Raw genomic sequence first — 19,617 nt, forward strand, 5'->3', positions numbered from 1 at the left:
AAAAGCACCCATCATCATCATCATCATGACTGCCATGTCGGGCAATGAGCCCACCGTCCTTTTATTACGGGATGGAGCCGCTTCTTGAGAGCGCTCTCAGCTTCACCATGGAAACAGACCCGCGGTTCAGGGTTGGGGGGGCTGTGGGGTGTTTTATAAGCACCCCAAAACCCCTTTGCCCAGAGTACATTTGCGCGCACAGAGACACACACACACAAAGAGACACACACACACACACACACATACACAGAGACACAAACACAGAGCTTCCCAGTATCTTCAATGAATACAGCGACCTCATTCAGCAGTGGGAGGCTGTCACATTAAGGACTTGGCCGCCGCAAAAGAGGGTAAAATATCAGACTTGATGAAGCCCTGCGTTGATTCTAACGCAATATCCTGATTAGATTTCTCACAACCACATTTGAATTTTAGTTTTTATCATCCACCCTGTAGATGAGGAAAATGAATGGGTCTTTGAAGTGTTGGTACCCAAAAACAGTATGATAATTCAGCCCCCCCCCCCCCCCCCCCCCCCAAAACACAAGTCACAACTAGGGCATGAAATGAAGCTCGCCCGCTCCCCAGCGAGCGATTCTGGGAGCGGGTGAGTCCAGATGGTGACCATTATTGAGAGGGAAGTTAGGAAAATGGACACAAAATGCTACTGGTAAAATATGTGTTTACAGGTGATAAAGGAATAAGTCAAATGGTGAACTGATGTGATAGTTGTGATAGTTTATACTGTGATGTCGGTGTTTTGATGCATATCTTTATTTAAAGAGGTGCTGCAGAAACACTGCCCGCATATCCACAATTTGGAGAGTCGAACAATTATGTAACCAGTGAGAATTCCATGCAAACAAACTTGCGGACACAAAGTGAGCAGCTGCCCTGCGGGCTCAGACAATTAGATGAATTGCTAATTTAAATTTGCAGCACTAATCAACTTAAGCAGGTTCTGCATTATTAGCTAATCGCACGGCCCTGTCATGTGTAAGGGTGGCGTATCAATTTCTAACACTATTAACTTTATTAGAGTAGTTAATGTTGCGCTCAAATGGTGGATATTCCTAAACTTGGCAATGTTGTTGTTGTAATGAATGAAATGTAGTGGTGTTTCTTTAAAATACCACAAAACATTGTTCTCCTTTGACCATTAATGGTATTAATGGTCAAAATGTTTTTTCAGGTCAGTGATTTATAAAGATTGCTGACTGAAGAGTTAATCCTTTCTTTGTCTTGTTGATGGGTAAACAAGAAAACTGTGCCGCACAGCCAGCATCTGGTAAGGAGTGGTGATGATACAGCCTGGTTAAACAACCCGGTCTAAGACCCTGATCGTCAAATACGATTGGTTGGGGCGGGTGGATCGGTCAAACAAACACTTTCATCCAGCAGACCGCTGTTCGTTCGAGTAACTCTTTCATTGTCGCGCTGAGAAATGAGTCAAATCAATGCTTTATGATCGTGAAGCCTAAAAATGAACACAAAATGCAGCTTAGTTTTGATACTATGAAGCAATGTTGTCACGATTTGGCCGCTGTTTTGTTTGTATCGTGATACACATGATACACGTTCCCGTCGCCAGTTTCCCCACTGATCACATGACCAACAGTTGGTGCCAGTAATGGTTCAAGAAACATAGCAATGCACGGACAAAGAAGACTGCTGGCGAGAACCCGTGGACGTAAACGCTGGCATGATGAAAATATTTGAAATAATAGGCTTTGCGAATGTAGCACGTTAGCACGTAATTAGCACGTTGAGCTTCATTGTTTTGGCGGACCCAGCTTTGTACATTTTCTCCCATTTTTCTTGTTTGAAAAAATATCACTATGTTTGATCACGCATTTAGAAAAGGTTCGGAATAAGACAAGTCAATGGAAACAAAAACTGAGCGAGAAAGATGTCCTGTCCCTGGTTGCAACAGTACAATTTGTCTTTGACCCAATTAGCAATATCAAGAGAAAGAGTAACCCAAATATTTCAACCAGAGGTAAAGATGCGACCAAAGCAAGGACAGCTGCTGCTGGAATAGAGGAGACAACATGGAGGAAAGAAATCCTGTTTACTCTCTCCGTCTGGACTCAAGTGTCAATTCGGCGTGTCAGGAACATTACAGCAGGTGGAAGTGAGAGGGACATAGAGACAGAAACAAACAGACAGGGGTGCTCCATCAATAGAAGTTTTTTTATGAATTGATTCAGTGGCTCCTGAAGAGATCTATTTTTGGCGGGATGGAGCGTCTCTGAGAGGGCATTTATCATCAGGGGACAGCAAAGCTAAAAAAAACTGAAATAAATACATACATTTTGTTTCAATATTGCTGTGGTGTAAAGACAGCCTTTAAATGATGATAGATTATCATAGAAATAGAAAACCTAATATGTTTGGCAAACCAAGGAGATAAAAGCAATGGACGGAGAGAGAATTTGTGTAAAAATGCAGATCTGGTCTCACAATATTGTTTATGCTTATCACAGCCTGCTAAACTGAATTAGAGAGGAGATGACAAAAAACACAGTAAAATAACCAGAGACACGGTTGGATGGATGGAGGAACAGGGGTGTGTGTGTGTGTGTGTGTGTGAGAGTGCTGAAGGCGTACTGCCACGAATTTGACTTATCGATTATGTGTGAAATCTCTTCCACTTGACGTGGCTGCAAGGTGTGTAGCATTGGTTATTCATAGCAGCACGTCAACTCTCACTCTTCCATGCTGCGGCCGGGAATATTTGATCAATGCCGTATCCACCGGCTATTTCTTCTGTCAGCGCAGCTTACCCCCTCGGCGAGTCTAATACAACACAGCCCCGTATACGGAGAAAACAAGGTGATCGGATATTACACATTCCTGGTGAAAAAAGCCGAACCAACCCCAACTGGCTGTGATTTTGCCATCTGGCCTACAAACAAGCACGGAGGACGATGTCCAAGACACATGCCGCAAACTCAAAATGTCACAGGTTTGAGTCCAGCTTGTGACCTTAGTTGAATGTCATATCCTCGGTGCATTCGGCTATTCTGCTGTTGGGTTCTTGAATTGGACACAAATGCCATTAAAATGCACGCATTCTGATCTGACAGCTGCACACTTCCCCCCTAAAAATATTGTGGTTATTAAACATTTGATACCATGTAGAAGACATGGTGACGAATTTGAATTTTTGATAGCTGTCAGGGCAAAAAAAAAATCTCTTGATCTTTATTAAAAAAGCCATCAGTGCTAGAATTTTTTTTTTATATCGAATTGTGGATTTGGAAGTGCTTACACTCCTAGTAGGCACGAAACTGAATGATGGGTTGAAACGAGGTTATGTTAGTGCCATTTGGTGCTCCTAAATAGTCCTCAGTTACTTTACGTAGTTCAGCCACAGACTCTATATAAAAAGGGGACGTAGTTGTTGTGACGTCACCCAGTGGTTTGTGGATTAACAGCAATGAATGGTTTTGAAGCCTTGAATTCTTCGTTTTGGCCGTCGCCATCTTGGTTCATGGCCGTCGCCATCTTCACTTTTTGGAACCACTGAATGGAAGTTACCATATTTGGAATGCGGAGGAGTGACGTCGTGACGCCAGGTAGGTTCTGGTAGCAGTGGCGACCTGTCAATCACGAGGTAGCCCCGCCCTAAAGCATACTCTGCTTTATGGTCTATTTGACTCTAAATGGGACCATAAGTTACTTACTGTATTGAAGAAGGATAGAGATCATAAACTCATGTTAACAATGTTTACTGAGGGAATAAATCAAGTGAGAAGTAGAGTCATTTATCATAGACTTCTATAGAACCAAGGAGTCGCCCCCTGATGGACATTAGAAAGAATGCAGGTTCAAGACATTTTTGCATTGGCTTCACTCTTCAGACCCGGAGGGTGCCGCCTGAGTTCAGCCAGGACAACAGATTCTCGCTCTTTGCCGACTCACCGAGCATAATCTCTTAAATCCACCTTTTAGCTCCAAAGCTCTGTAGTTTCCACACAGGTTTTTTCTTCAGTATTCGATTTTCAGATCGCTGCTTTTGATATGGCAAGCGCACACTGACCTGTTTTAATATGTCATTGTTATTTTGTTCCTATCAGAATAAGGAATAAACCAGCTAAAGACAGATTTCCCACAATAATCCTGTAAAAATTCACAACTTTAAAGGAATGTAAACAGGTCCATTACTTAACCACTGCGCTTCAGGCAATAAGTCTATTATCTACTCGACTGTAGATTGTGGAGAGCAGGGTCATCCTTCAAGCAGTTCGATCTCCGGCTCCGCTAGTCGCATGTCGATGAGTCCTTGAGCAAGACACTTTTGCTCCCGTAGCTGTGCCTACGGCGTGTGAATGAGTTAGTCTGATGGGCAGGTGGAATTGTAGCTCCTTCCATCAGTGTGTGAACGGGTGAATGATGTGACATGTAGTGTTAAAGGGCTTTGAGCGGTCGCAAAGACTAGAAAAGCGCAATACAAGTACAGACCATTTACTCAAGGGAGTAACACAGGTGTAAAAGGTAATGTTCTTGTATATGTTCCCCTAAAGAACACAATCCTTTCCTTTCCTTTTTTTGAAATAGACCTTAAATCATAATTAGAAAGTCCAGGACATGACTCGACTATTGTGTGGATTTAACTGTAGTCCGCTCACAGTTGTGTCAGACATGGCGGCCTGAAGCCACCGATGATGTATTAACTGCCAGGTGGTGTAATAAGTCATCAAAGTGGAACAAAAGGTCTCTGCACATGGCTCAAATAAATCCCGACAGCTAAACCTTTCCCTCATAACCTCACACATTATTCAACTTAAATTATTACGGTGTCAATCGAGAAATGTTATTACATCAGCCAGCGTAATTGGTTTGATTCAAACATCTGAACATTGGGCGGTCGTGTGAGTGAACAGTTTGATACGTTATTATATTGTACAACGGCAGGAGGTTAGTCACGTCTTACCCAGGCCCAGCAGGTCCACGGCCGGCTCTGCGCTTTCCTTGGGACCGGCTTTACACTCTGACTGCTGCGAAAGACAAAGAGAAAAGTAGAAAGGAATGATTTAGTATCATGGCCAATTTGCCACATTTTCTGTGTGCTCTCAATTTTGCATTGTTATAGATTATGTGCAAGGATTTCACCCATCTATTTGAGTTCCGATAGAGAAAACCAATGCTGTCCCCCACTGGCCATATGCCTCAATATGTATACAGTATAAACCAATTTCCCTTGTAGACTTCATACGGAACGATTTGATTTATCGAACTGGGATGACAGTGTTTGATCTAAAGATAAAAAATAAATCCATTGTCTTGGGGAACCTGTGCTGTCGTGCATTGTTCCCTGTTCCGTTACGCTTATGGGATGACATAACATTCCTGCTGATAGCTTCATGCTCAATTCTGTTCTGTTCACCTGGGGAGGTAGGGTACAGTGATTTTCACCAAGGTTTCTATTCAGTTTTCACAAAGCTATAAACAGAACATCGACAGATAATACAGTAGGTTATGCAAACCAAATAATAGCCGTTAGTAGTTGTCTGGAGACATCTCTATATTCATACAAATATATTTGAATCAGGCATTCATGTGGTCGGTGTCCCATCTCATATAAAAGTTCCATTTGTTCCAGTTCCTGTTAAATGCATTCTCCTTGACTCTCAGAATGTCTTGGACAATTTCCAGCCACTGTTCCTGTTTTGGAATGTTGACATGAAGCCAATTTCTGGTAACGGCTTTCCTAATAAAGCTTTCGTCAAGTAGAGGTCTTTTCTCATCACAACACTTTCAATGTTCCCAAGATACATCACAGGGCAGGTGTTTGGGATCTCATATCCCAAAATATTTTTAACAACATTAAAATGTTCCCAATATAGCCCTATCTTTGTACATCAGACAACATGCGAGTGGTCCGCCTCCATGGTCCCACACAGCCTCCAACATTGTTGGAGCTTTTTATTTTGGGTGTAATAAAAAAGCGGGTTCAGTGCTTCCAGCAGAATTCCCTCCATACTAGTGAGTTTGTGGACGTACACTGTGTCTCACATTTGAAACGATTCTTCCTCTGTTATTTGAATCTTTAACTCTGTTATGTAGAGCGCTGCGTCCCCTCCCCCGCTTCCCCTCGGAGCTCGTTAGAACGCTAAGATGACCCAAAACCCCTTCTGTTTTATGCATCCACAATCCCCCCCAATCGCACCGCTTGAAGTTTCGTCTGGTTCCAACCTTTATCTGAGAATTTCACTGTTTTCACTGAAAACAGATGCTTCTGGAAGCAATGTTGATGAGCACTTAGTGAACTACATCGGTAAAGTTGTGGGCCCTGAAAGCAACACAATCAACTTGAAGACTCTCTGTGTGTTTGTGACTATGAGAGAAATCTTTCACATTACATGCAGTCATATAATGAATGAAGTCATCTGAAAATATTGATAAGTGCAGCTTTAACAACACAGAGAACAAATTATTCAAATAATCCCTTTGGAAATGATTTATGAGGATGGGAATGCATTCATGTCAGTGTAGTGATAATTTAAAGATATATTGTGTTTGCAGAACAGCTTGGAATCGTGGATGGTCTCAAAACTAAGGCTGTATAAAAGGTTAGACTGTAGTGGTTGTGCTCTATAGCTGAGCCTTAGCTTCATGCTAATGTCAGTCATTCATCAGCCCCATTTGGAACTAGCGCTATGCATTGCACCAACATAAATAATTCAGTTTTGTCTCATTTTATGAGTTTTTTTGCAATGAATGGAATAATAAAATGCATCAGACTCAGTGTCCATGGTTTCTGTGTGCAACGCATTTTAATGACCGATGGAGTTTTAAAAAAACGCATAGGAACAATACGGAGTTGGTCAACAAAGGCCTTTAACCCGTGTGGGATCAAGGATACTTCCAGTTTTAGTAAGAACACTGAATGGTACTGTTCACAAGGTGAATTAAACAGGGTGCTGTTCATTTAGACGCCGCTCGCTCGCTCAACATTTGAGTCTGCTCGATTGTTTTACAGTCCACAGCAGTATTTTTCCAAACCTAACAGAGATCTAACTGGAAGGTCTCAGGAGCGTCTGGCAATGACGGACAGTAGAAACATGTATTTAAGTAAATCAGTTAGCCGACAAAAAATAAATAAAAATCGGTCAATGGCAATATTGACAACCTTTTAAGTCATTTATGGAGTAAAATACAAATATTTGCTGGTTACACCTTTCAGCTATTGGTCAGTGTTAAACTGCAATGTCAATATTATTTCTGATAGGCAATCATGTTAATGGACTTTTTTTTAAATTAAAAGCAAATACAGGGAGCAGAACAGGGGCAAAAAAGAGAGGTAGTGGGGGAGGAAAAGGAGGGAGTGGAAAAAGCGAAGGGAAGACAGATAGAGGGTAAAGAGAAAGAGCAAGGGATTAAAAGTCAAAGAGCAGGTGAATGAGACAGGAGGATGAAGAGGGGAGGGTGAGGTGAGATAGAGATATAGTGAGACTGGAGAGAAAAATGCGGTGAGAGAGAAAGAGAGCGGGGGGGGAGTAGTAAAGGTTAACACGTGGGCCGTGAGAGATCTACAACGCCGGTAACAAACCCAATTTCCCCCCCAACAAAAGATCGATGGACCACATTAAACTCAATGTCGTTCCAATCCGAGGCAATGAAAACAATTACCGTGTCCACGCCTAATCAAGAATGCATTGGCTGCGAATTGATGCGTGTTGGGACTGCAGCAAGGCTCGTGCAGAGGCCACACGTGTAGCAGGATGGGTGCTTGTGTGCAGCAGCAGAAAGGCTGGTGGGTGCTGTGCATTGACGGAGCTGGTTAGGTTCGGAAAAACAGATTTTATGAGATATTGTGGATTTTAGTAACATCCAACTACATAAAGATCCCTTTCCGACCAAGCTACATATTCAATATTTTCTTTGCACAGCTAATCAATATCATTGTTCAACAAATGTTATTTCAGTCAGAGACACTTACGTCAGGGGATTGACCATTGGAGCAAACGGTTGTAGTATGAAAGAAGGATATTCAAATGTAATGATTTCTCGATGTTTGCAGTAGGGACTAATCCTCTTTACGTGCATATTGTATATATATTGTATATTGGCTCTTAGAACAATACTAAAAGCACAGCACATGAGGAGGTCGGGTCAGTGGAAGCGATCAGCTGATGCTAGGGATGCACCGGTTACATTTATTCAGTCCCGATCCCGAGTACCGATCCCATACCAGTGTTTGATTAATACGCTTGTATTTGTTATAAAATTGTGTTTGTTTCAAAATAAAAAGTGCACCAGCAACTTGGTAAAAAATCGTTAAAATGAACATAACGTAAATAGTTGAATTGAATAGATCGGCCCCATTATCATCGACAACCAATCCAGCAAAGACAGTATCCCATACTACCTGATTAAAGAATATATACAGTATATCACATTATATATATATGACAAGACATTTAGTTGGGATGCATTGATTTTTTATTTTTTTTTCTGCCAGTATCCATTCCAACAACTCAACTCAGGGCGTCTGCTGACAGAGTACCAGGGCCTTTTTTCCCCCTCAAATTTAAAAATCTTTGAAGTCCATGAGGTTGATCTCTTGGAATCATTTTTCATTTAAAGTAATGTGAAGCCAGGGATTGCTGTGGCACTAAAAACAAAGACCCAGAGATTTTACAAAATGAATGTAATTTATAGAACAATCACTGAATATTACAATAACGGTGTTGAAACGTTTTTGAATGTAGTGACATCCTGCCGATAGTCGATCAGCACCAGCACAGATATGTCAAATTAGATTGGTGCATCCTTAACCGGAAACCTAACCCTAAGATTTAAAGGAACAGTATAATGGAAACTTGGTACATTTCAAAATCTTACAGCACATATTTCAAAAGAAAGATCAAAGACAAAGACAACATTGTTTAGGAGTATTGGTAAGAGCAACAAGAATTGGAATTTTTTTTATCTTTGGCATGCCGGTCCATTTGATTACCAACATTTCAGAACGTGCGCAGCGTCACAAAATTGAGATTTCATAGCCTTTCAATGCTACATCCCACACGGCTGCTGTGAGACGCGAGAAGAAAGAAAGAAGGAAATCCAAAATGTCAGACTGCATGAAAAGCTTAAACTCCCCGCCGTACGAGGGGATTTGGATAGACATGCTGCCAATATTGTCCTCGAAGCACTCACACGTTGGGCTTTCTATTAGCGATCCGGGATGACACCAACGGACAGCTGACAGACGGCTAGCAACAGACTGGGATCGGGTGTCAGAGGCAGTTGTTTCTGACGACAGATAGAGAAAGTGGAATTGGAAGGGAGGCTAGCAATCGATAACGCCCCCCCCCCCCCCCAACAGGTGAGTATAGTCCAGAAAGGAGGGGGATGCCAGATTGAATGGAAACCACTGGGCAAACCGAACCCTCTGATGACCGCCGTCACATCAGATGGCAGTCAAAAGCACATACCAGACAAAGCCATCAGCTGACGGCTGTCACACCGGATGTCTGAGTGTCAAAGTCAGCTGGAAGTTCGGCCCTGAAGTACTCAATGGAATGAAGTCAGGAAAAAAGAACGGGGTGACAGCGATGTGCCGTTGAGTCCCGCCTATTATCTCTTATCATACAAAGTCGACAGCAAATACAAAGGAACGCTGCATAAATGAGTTAAGAACAATACGTGAAAGGACTGATCGATTAGACTACCACCTTTCCACTAACAGAGTGTTTACCGGGACATCAGGCAAAAATACAAAAACCACCCGATCAGTGCTATGGCTGAAGTGATGGGAGAGGAGATGAGACGCGAGATAAATAAAGCACCTTTTGTCGCCGCTATGGCGGACGAAACCACTGACGTGAGCGATACATCGCAGCTGGCTCCGGTGGTCCGTTACGTGTCAGATACCGCCGCAGAGGAAAGGTTTGTCATATTTTACGATGTTACCGGCAACAAGAGAGACGACGACATTGCTGCTCTTCTCATCCGGTTCCTGGAGGACCACGATTGCCTGGGCAAAGTCCTGTGGCACGATGTTCTGATGGCGCAGCGGTCATGGCATCCGGACTTAATGGAGTGCAGGCTAAAGACAACACGGTCGGCGTTTGAGAAGAGAGCTTCCCTACAGGAGCTTTTTGAGCCCATTTTGGAGCACCATGACGAGCGCTGTGCTGACGGACACGAAGCCCACCTGGAGAACTTTTGAGTTTTGTTTTTTGATGTCCACTTTCCATGGGATTTTTGAGTATTCTGATGTGCTTTTTTGGAGTACTACAGAACAAAAAACTGGATGTACAATTCTGTCTGAAAAGAGTGGATGAGTTTTGTGACACTATTGAGAGAGAAAAGGGACGGTTTGCTGACATTTTTGAGTCCATTGTGGGTAACGGGGTGCCCCAAGTGCAGGTCAAGCGCAGGGAGACATCCGTGCACGGTACCAGAATCTCCACCGAGACATCTTGGACAACATTCTTGCCCAGATCCGAAATCGGTTCAAAGACCATGACAAATGAATGTTTCTCTCCCTCCTCGACCCCCAGCAGATTTGGCATTCTCCAGCCTGACGCAGAGTCACGGAACTCTATTTGATCTGACACGGCTTAAAACAGAACTGACTGTAATGTATGCCATGGATGGCTTTGAAGGAAAAAGACCTGCTGACCTACTTGCTTTCCTTCAGCAGAAAGATCTATGGGAGAGCATGCGGTGACAATCCCAATATCTACTGATCTGTGATCAGGATATGGTCTTTAACTCCTGGATAAAACACATTTAAAGGACTACATTTCAAAAATCAGGCACATCCTGTCGCAAAACGATGCAGAAAAATGAGTTCATGCATTTGTTACTTCTAGACTAGATTACTGCAATTCCGTATTATCAGGCTGCTCTGATAAACCTTTTAAATCTCTCCAGTTGATCCAGAATGCTGCAGCTTGTGTACTAATACAAACTAAGAAAAGAGATCATATTACTCCTGTCTTAGCTTCTCTGCACTGGCTCCCTGTAAAATCTAGAATATAATTTAGAATCCTTCTCACCTACAAAGCCCTAATTGGTCAGACACCATCATATCTTAAGGATCTTATAGTACTATATCACCCCACTAGAGAGCTGCGCTCCCTGAATTCAGGGTTGAATTCCTAGAGTCTTAAAAAGTAGGATGGAAGCCAGAGCCTTCAGTCATCAAGCTCCTCGTCTGTGGAACCAGCTTCCTGTTTCAGTCCGGGGGGCTGGCTCAGGTTTATAGTCAGGGCTGGCTCGGGTTTATAGTCAGGGCTGGCTCGGGTTTATAGTCAGGGCTGGCTCGGGTTTATAGTCAGGGCTGGCTCGGGTTTATAGTCAGGGCTGGCTCGGGTTTATAGTCAGGGCTGGCTCGGGTTTATAGTCAGGGCTGGTTCGGGTTTATAGTCAGGGCTGGTTCGGGTTTATAGTCAGGGCTGGCTCGGGTTTATAGTCAGGGCTGGCTCGGGTTTATAGTCAGGGCTGGCTCGGGTTTATAGTCAGGGCTGGCTCGGGTTTATAGTCAGGGCTGGCTCGGGTTTATAGTCAGGGCTGGCTCGGGTTTATAGTCAGGGCTGGCTCGGGTTTATAGTCAGGGCTGGCTCGGGTTTATAGTCAGGGCTGGCTCGGGTTTATAGTCAGGGCTGGTTCGGGTTTATAGTTAGGGCTGGCTCGGGTTTATAGTTAGGGCTGGCTCAGGTTTGCCTTGGACCAGGCTAAGCTGAGCCAGATAAGCTGCTGTAGGCCAAGACTGTTAAGGGACTTCCTAGGATACACTGAGCTCCTCTCTCCTCTTCATTCATGTCCCATTAATGCTCATTACTGACTTTGCTTCTTCACCGGAGTCTTGGTGCTTTCTCGCCTCACGTTTCCATGGATCCTGCTTATATCTGGACCCTGGTCTTGCCTCCTGCCGTGGTCCTGCCTGACTCCCACTGCTAATATCTTTATTAGTACATTACATTACAGTCATTTAGCAGACACTTTTATCCAAAGCGACTTACAATTCAGTATCTATCTACACACCGTAGGCACAGCTACGGGAGCAATTTTGGGGTTAAGTGTCTTGCTCAAGGACACATTGACATGAGACTAGTGGAGCAGTAGCCGGGGATCGAACCACCGACCCTCTGATTGAGGTCACCCGTAGTCACCCGTAGTTGCATTGCTATTGCTGACCCTATTACTGCTTTTGTTATCATTATTATTCTATTATACTATATCCACTGCTGCTGTTATTAGTAATTGTAATGTTTCCATCATTATTATACTTACTACTCTCATTACATGAATAATTCCTGCCGTATGCATTGAATGTGTTGTAACTCTGTTATGTTGTTCATCCTGATGGAGGGATCCCTCCTCTGTTGCTCTCCTTAAGGTTTCTTCCTTCTTTCCCTCCCTGTTAAAGGGGGTTTTTTTGGGGGAGTTTTTCCTGTTCCGATGTGAGGGTCCCGGGACGGAGGATGTCGTGTTACAGATTGTAAAGCCCTCTGAAGCAGATTTTGGGCTGTACAAAATAAATTGAATTGAATTATTTAAATGTCTTTTTTAAAATGTTACAGTTACTGTTAGCAACAGCGAGGTATTATTGAATCCCATTTTATTTATTTTTCTCATCCAGTCAAGGTACTGAGGATAGTTGATTACTCACGATTTCCAACATCTCTAGAGGAATTCATTTTGAGATATGTTTTTTTAATTTATGTCACGACTTGCATGGAAACAAACGCCAAGGGACTCGTGAGGCACAGAATAAATCAACATCGGGAGCTAGCTGCCAGAAATGGTAATACTGTATATAAATATTCATTAGGTACATGAAACTGGACTTAAGATCCCTCGGGTATCCGTGGCACCCTAATTACATCAAAGCATGAGATAATGCCATTATAAAAAGTGCTTGATGAGACGATAAGCCACTCTTTGAAAGCAGGCGGCTTGTGGTTCTGGCATGTCTGCTTCTGCATGTGGCTTGTACTAAGTGGACCCTACAGTGTGCTATCTCAAACAAAACACAGCAACCATGCACACAGAGGCATGGCATTTAGTCGTTGTAAATATCCACCACATTCAGCACATGCACAACAAAAGGTCAAGCAAATGTGGAGGGAAGAGAAGAGGAAGCTGCTGTCGAGGCAGCGGGACGACATCAAAAATAATGAGCAAAAGAAAAAAACGTGGGGTTTCATGGTGAAATTTAAAGGACGGGTTTCTCAGACGGGAGTTACCCCGAGCTCAGTCTCCAACCGAGGACGACAAGATACAACTTTATTCATCCGGAAGGAAAATCTCGTGCCAGAGTTTGATCAAATATTACGACGCAAGAATAAAACAGTACAAATATAAACATATATGAAAAAAATGTAGTAATAATTATTAAGTATGTACAAGCAATGACAGTAAGATAAACACATTTTAAAAAACAAATTAAATTACAATAGAAAAAGTAAATTACAACAAAAGACTAAAAACAAGAGTAAAAATAGTAACATCCTTCATGAATATGGCATGAAACAGAAACTTCAATACTTCATCCCTTGCTTGTATTGACTTCCAACTGCTTGAAGAAGAAAACAAATCTATGTATCACTCAATGGATGGGCAATCTAACCCTATTGAGCTCCTTCGTACAAGGGCGCACCCTCAGGTCAGCAGAGCTCTTCTTGCGATTCCTTTTACCGGATTTGTTGTTGAGCGTGCGTTGTCGTCACAGCACCCCTGGTCTGGAACCTCGCTGTACCCTGTCACATGTAGCCCTGATGCCAACATCGTGATTATAGATTGAAGTGTTTGCGGTAGGAGAGTTAGCGTAGCGTAGCTAGCGGCCTGAGGTCGTCACATGTCTCAAAGCTCACAAACGGTTTGTATTTCTCAAGGAAACTGAAGAAGGCGAAATTCCTGCGCCAAGTTCTCGTCAACTTGTACAGAGGAGCAACAGGAAGCACCCTGGAAACGTTACAAACTGGCATGGGATGTGCACGGCTCCGGACAAGAGGGCTCTACGGGTGACCGAGACCGCCCGGCGCATCATTGGTGACATGAGGTGCCTGCGAAGAGCTCAAAGGATATTAAAAAGGCAAAACCCACCGAGCCACAACCTGTTCACCGTCTGGAAAGAGGCACATAAGTACCAGCCGCTGCACCACCAGACTTCAGAACAGCTTCCTTCCTCAAGCCTCCTTAAAACTCATCGTCCACCCTCCACATATGATGTCGTTTCTTCTTTTTTTGTAAGATTTTGCAATCTGCATTTCGTCGTGCAACCCGGTTCTACAATAATAATGAAACAGCTTTGTAACCTTGTACTATGAACTATACAAATAACAGGACTCCGGCAGGTTCATCTCGGTCTTCATCTGTGTCAAACTGTAAAATGTCGGTTTGTGTGATGGAAACCTAGAGAACCATATGAATAGGAACACAAATATGCAGGTTGACACATCATCGATTCATTCCATCCATCTGTGCCTCTCGCCAGCTGACAACAACTTCAGTCCAAAAATATTTGTATCGCCTTTCAAACCTACATCAAACACTGGAACTCTGGGGGGGTGGGGGCACTGCATCACGACTACCACCGCACGAATGACGAAACCTGGAACCAGCAAAACCCCCACACACACACACACACACACACACACACCACACACACACACACACACACCACACACACACACACACACACACACACACACACACACACACACGCATCTTCAACGACACACCTGCTGCCCCTTATAGAGAGGCTCGGTGACACACTGAGACTGTACTCGGCCTCACAGAATCCTCCCTCGCACGCACGTACGGGAGGCCGAGAGATGAAACAAACGTCTTATCCTCTGAGGGGAGGCAGAGCGAGGTTATGGAACAAACAAAGAGCGAGGAACACAGTAATAGAGGGAGAGGAAAAAACAAATAGAGTGGAAGGAGACGAGTGGGAGACGAGGGCTGCAAATTGGTTAGCGGCGAAAGCGAGAGTAGGCGTGAGGGAGAAACACGGAGGACGGGAAATAGAGGACGAATAACCACGACGGTGATCGAGGGAGACATAAGACGGACGGCTGCAGCTGAGACGCAAGCGTGGAGCGGCTGCAAAGGCAGAGCGGAGGCTGCAGTAGCGCTGCTAGCGCCTCTGGAGTGGCAGCAGAAGTAGTCGCACTGTCAATCAGTTGGATTGATATCAGTCGGATGCTACACATCCACAATGAAGACTTTTCTGTTCTAGCTTTAAAGGTGGTCAAGTCGAAAAATTGAGAGCGCACACGACCGAGGGATTGCCTCCACGCGGCGCTCAACACGGTGAAGACAAATTGTGACGTTCTAGGTACTCCTCTAGCGCCAGATCGCAGGCGTCAGGGACGGCGGCGCGTTGCATAGCGTCTTTTCAAAATGAACTTCCGTCGAGACAGGAAGTGAGGTTGAAGCAAAGAGCGAGGCTGACGTAGCAACTCGCGTGACAAAAACGTCACGGCTTTCCTCCCGTCTCTCACGGGACGTAAACAGCGGCCTCCTGGACAGGAAAGCGGCTCAGAAAACGTAGATCGGTGTTTTAGTATCTTCGTCTAACATTCAACCTATTTCTCTTCAATTTAGCAGGTCACTTTTGGCTCACGAGGAAAAGGAACAGCGAAGATGAACAGGTGCGTAAGTGAGACGAAGAGCTGCAGAAGCTTCGAAAGAAGGGTTTCCCTTCAGTGGACTGAGAGGACAGGCTGCGGTCGTCTTTTCACAGCATCTCGTTGGCCTGAATCGGTTCAAAAAGTCACAAAACACTCCGAGGTGCCACTTAACAGATTCTAACTTTTGGGGGGAAAACCAGCTGCAGTATTGGACTGGTAGTCATCAGCAGCAAATACCCCGTATTCATATTCAGGAATTTCAGAGCCAAAATGTCGGAACAAGTGGGATTTTTTTTTATCATATTTGAGATATAAACTTCCCTCCTTTATGATCTACTCCACTTCAATGTGTGCAAACTCAAGACCTTGTGCAACAACGAAAAAGACAATTCACTTGTTCATTCGTTCACATTCTGAATTAAAATAAATTGCAGCAAGTTCGCCTCTTTCTCACCTGCCATGAAATCCACTCGCTCCACATGTTTCACATTAAAAGCCTACCAGGGAAGGGAGGGAATGTGTCCTTTTAAGTGTTTAATGTGTACAGGAAGTGTGACACTGACAGTAGCTTAAAGCTGAAAAAAAAAAACAGCAAAAGAAGAAGTGATTCGAATGAGTGAAGTGAACGAGATCAGCGTGAGAATTTAATCTCAACTCGAGGTCCGATTACTAGGCGGGGCTTGAGTCGCGTTGTCACACCGTTCTCATTCGCCGATCGGTTTTGATCGCTCGTACCTTTTCATTCCCCTGTGCAGCTACTTCCTGCACAGGTGTTTCACAATAAAAGCTTCGTGGAAGCTCCAAGCAAAAGTCACTTTCATGCTCAGAAAAAAAGAACAGAACAGCATTTCTGTTCAACAGAGAAACCGATAGCGGCAAATGCGGTGAGTATGACCGGAGCGTGCGCCACTGTTTGAGCGCTGACCTCTATTTGACATTGGTAGGTGTGGCAGCTGCAGCGGCGACAGCCGAAGCGGAGTGACTAGTAACTGCAACAGCAGCGAGCAGCAGCGCTGTGGTAGCGCTGCGAAGGAAGTGGATTGTCTCCTCGTGGCCGACAGCCGCCTTATTAACGGCATAAAAGAGAATCATAAAGCTGCCAGCGGCTGGGTGAGCCGCCGCTGCAGAAGACAGACGGGGGGAGAGGAAGAGGGAGAGACGAGAAGCGGGGAGGACGAGGGGGTCAATCTGCAGGGGGGAGAGAAGATGGGGAGAGGCCGAGGAAGAGGAAGAGCAATGTCGGGGGGGGGGGGGGGGGGGGGGGGGGGGGGGGGGGCAATTAGGAGGAGAGTGAACGGAAAGATGAGGAGCAAGGGGAGCGAGATGATGAGGAGGACAGGTAAGGGAAAAAGAAAAGAAAAAGGACATGAGGAGAGGACGGACAGGGAGGGACAGATAGGGAGCAGAGAGATGAAAAGAAATGGACGGTGCAGCGTGTTGATAATGCATTATCAATACAGACTGAGATATCATTTAGTCTGCAGCACCGCAGCTACACCAGGAGACACACACACACACACACAACAAAGTCCCTATGTGTCTGTGTGTGTGTGTGTGTGTGTGTGTGTGTGTGTGTGGCACCGCAGTAAGTCAGAGGCTGTTAAGTGTGCCGGGCTGCTGCAGTTCTGCACCACTCAACACAATCTGTCACTCAGCTGGTGGCACCCACACACACACACACACACACACACACACACACACACACACACACACACACACACACACACACACACACACACACACACCTAAAAGGTTTTGTCACAGAGAGGAGATCTTAAGCTGCCACACGCAAGCATCTCTTCCACCCCGGATACATTCATCTGACAGTCAGTCAGTCAGCACACGCACACACACACACACACACACACACACACACACACACACACACACACACACACACACACACACACGGAACCTTTAAGGCACACACTCGTACAGTGTGTGTCCGTTTACACAGACGGGCACAAACAACCACAACACACACTTGAGTGTTTGAGGAAGGTCACGGTGTGGTCTGGCGGCTGATGCGTGACGGTGCTGTTCAGGGAAAGAATACCTAATCAAATCAAAACAGCAGCAACTAACACACACACACACACACACACACACACACACACACACACACACACCAATTTAAACTGGGTATTTTCAGGTGTTTTCAGAAGCGAATCGTATTTGTCACTAACCAGGAGGGCTTTCAGAGCATCGAGAATCTCGTTAGGCTGTGTTTTTTGAGTAAGTGGCAGCTTCAGGTTGGAATTTGTTGGATGGATTTAGGGAACACGCAGACACACAGATGCGCCGACTTGTCTCGGGGAACTCGCTCGACGGAACGGATGTGATGCACGGGCATACGCACATGGATTTAGAGAACACTCGGTGGGATTTGGGAAAGGCATGCGCAGCACAGAGAATCTTCCTCCAGACGGTTCATACCGTAGAGGCTGTATACAAGAAGAGGACGTAGTCGCCGTGACGTCACCCATTGGTTTGTGGACCGATGTTTTGAAGCCCCGAGGTTGGCGTGTCGGCCGTATAGCCATTTATGCAGCGAACGGAAGTGACCATATTTGGACTGTGTACAAATGACAGAGACGGCATATACAACTCTGGTAGCGGTAGCGACCTGTCAATCACAAGTTAGCCACACCCTTAAGCATACTCTGCTTCATGGTCTGGTTGACTCTAAATGGAGCATAATGTACTAAATGAACATCATGCTGTATTGAAGAAGACTGTAAACTAGAGACTGAGACATAAACTCATGTTTACTATGTTTACTGAGGGAATAAATCAAGAGAGAAGTAGAGTCATTTTAGACTAGACTTCTATACAACCAGAGGAGTCGCCCCCTGGTGGACAGTAGAGAGAATGCAGGTTCAGGGAACTTCCACATTGGCTTCACTTTTCAGAACCTTTTCGGATGTTGCCGCCTGGGAACCCACAGAGAATCTTCCCTCAGATTTGAAAACCTTTGGAAATCAAAAGGTTTCTCTCAACATGCCGATCCAAAGTTTTCTTTAGGGGGTGGGTTAAGTTGACGCCTACTATCAGTCGTCACGTCCCCAAATCGTATCCATCTTCGCCGTGATTCACATCCCCGCCTTTACAGAAACGACTCTTAATTCAACATATTTTTACAACGTAAAAAACATTCAACAACATCATTAAGCTGCCATAGCCTCCGTTTCAACCGAAAATAATGTGACGGATACAAAAGTCACTGCTGGTTCATAGAAAACGGCCGACATGAACAGAAAAGGGACATGTTGTCCAGTTATCAGGCCGCCAGAATAGAAAACTACTTTTACAGTAAATTAGCTACATGAGGCACCGAGAACATAGAATAACACCGGCGATATTTACCGATCGCTGTGAAAATAAATATGGTTTACGGAACCATCTCCCTCACACACGTCAGCAGGGACTTGACACAAATCTATGACCGACAATAAATCCTGTTGTATGATATGCTTTACAAAGCCCTGAGCTCTGTGAATGCCAACCTGCTCTGTTTGGTGAGGTAAGCTGGGATATAACTATCTCAGTGGTATATATAGGCTCTACAGCATCACAGTGGGGGAGGTTGGATGTGTGTGTTTACGATTGCGTGTGTGTGTGTGTGTGTGTGTGTGTGTGTGTGTGTGTGTGTGTGTGTGTGTGTGTTTTCTTGGGATACAGGCTTGATTCTCTTCCTCCAGCAGTGCAAATCCACCTTATTGATTAGCTTCCATGTGGCTACGCTATCGATCCTCTGGCTGCCAGACCTACAGACAGCACTGCTTTCTATGTGTGTGGTGTGTGTGTGTGTGTGTGTGTGTGTGTGTGTGTGTGTGTGTGTGTCCCGTTATTAGTCACAGAGCGCTGCTCCTTTGGCTGCCCTTCACACCGTCCGCTCAAACTAACTCCAATCGACCACAGATATGCTTTAGCTGCTGCAACTGCTGATGCTGACCGTGTGTGTGTGTGTGTGTGTGTGTGTGTGTGTGTGTGTGTGTGCGTGTGTGTCACATCC

General features: G+C 44.7%; 1 protein-coding gene across 3 annotated transcripts in view; it reads right to left on the reverse strand.

The window, feature by feature from the left end:
- smap1 (small ArfGAP 1) overlaps positions 1-19,617 on the reverse strand; it is a 95,732-nt gene that overhangs the window by 21,717 nt on the left and 54,398 nt on the right. For all 3 annotated transcript variants that reach the window (XM_068727184.1, XM_068727176.1, XM_068727169.1), the window contains exon 6: positions 4,940-5,003. In XM_068727184.1, coding sequence (XP_068583285.1) covers positions 4,940-5,003 — 64 coding nt within the window. The remainder of the gene's footprint in view (positions 1-4,939; positions 5,004-19,617) is intronic.

The sequence above is a fragment of the Cebidichthys violaceus genome, unplaced genomic scaffold (assembly GCF_023349555.1).
Source record: "Cebidichthys violaceus isolate CVI_PGR_0920_01 unplaced genomic scaffold, fCebVio1.0.p SCAF_10, whole genome shotgun sequence".
Taxonomy (NCBI): Eukaryota; Metazoa; Chordata; class Actinopteri; order Perciformes; family Stichaeidae; genus Cebidichthys; species Cebidichthys violaceus.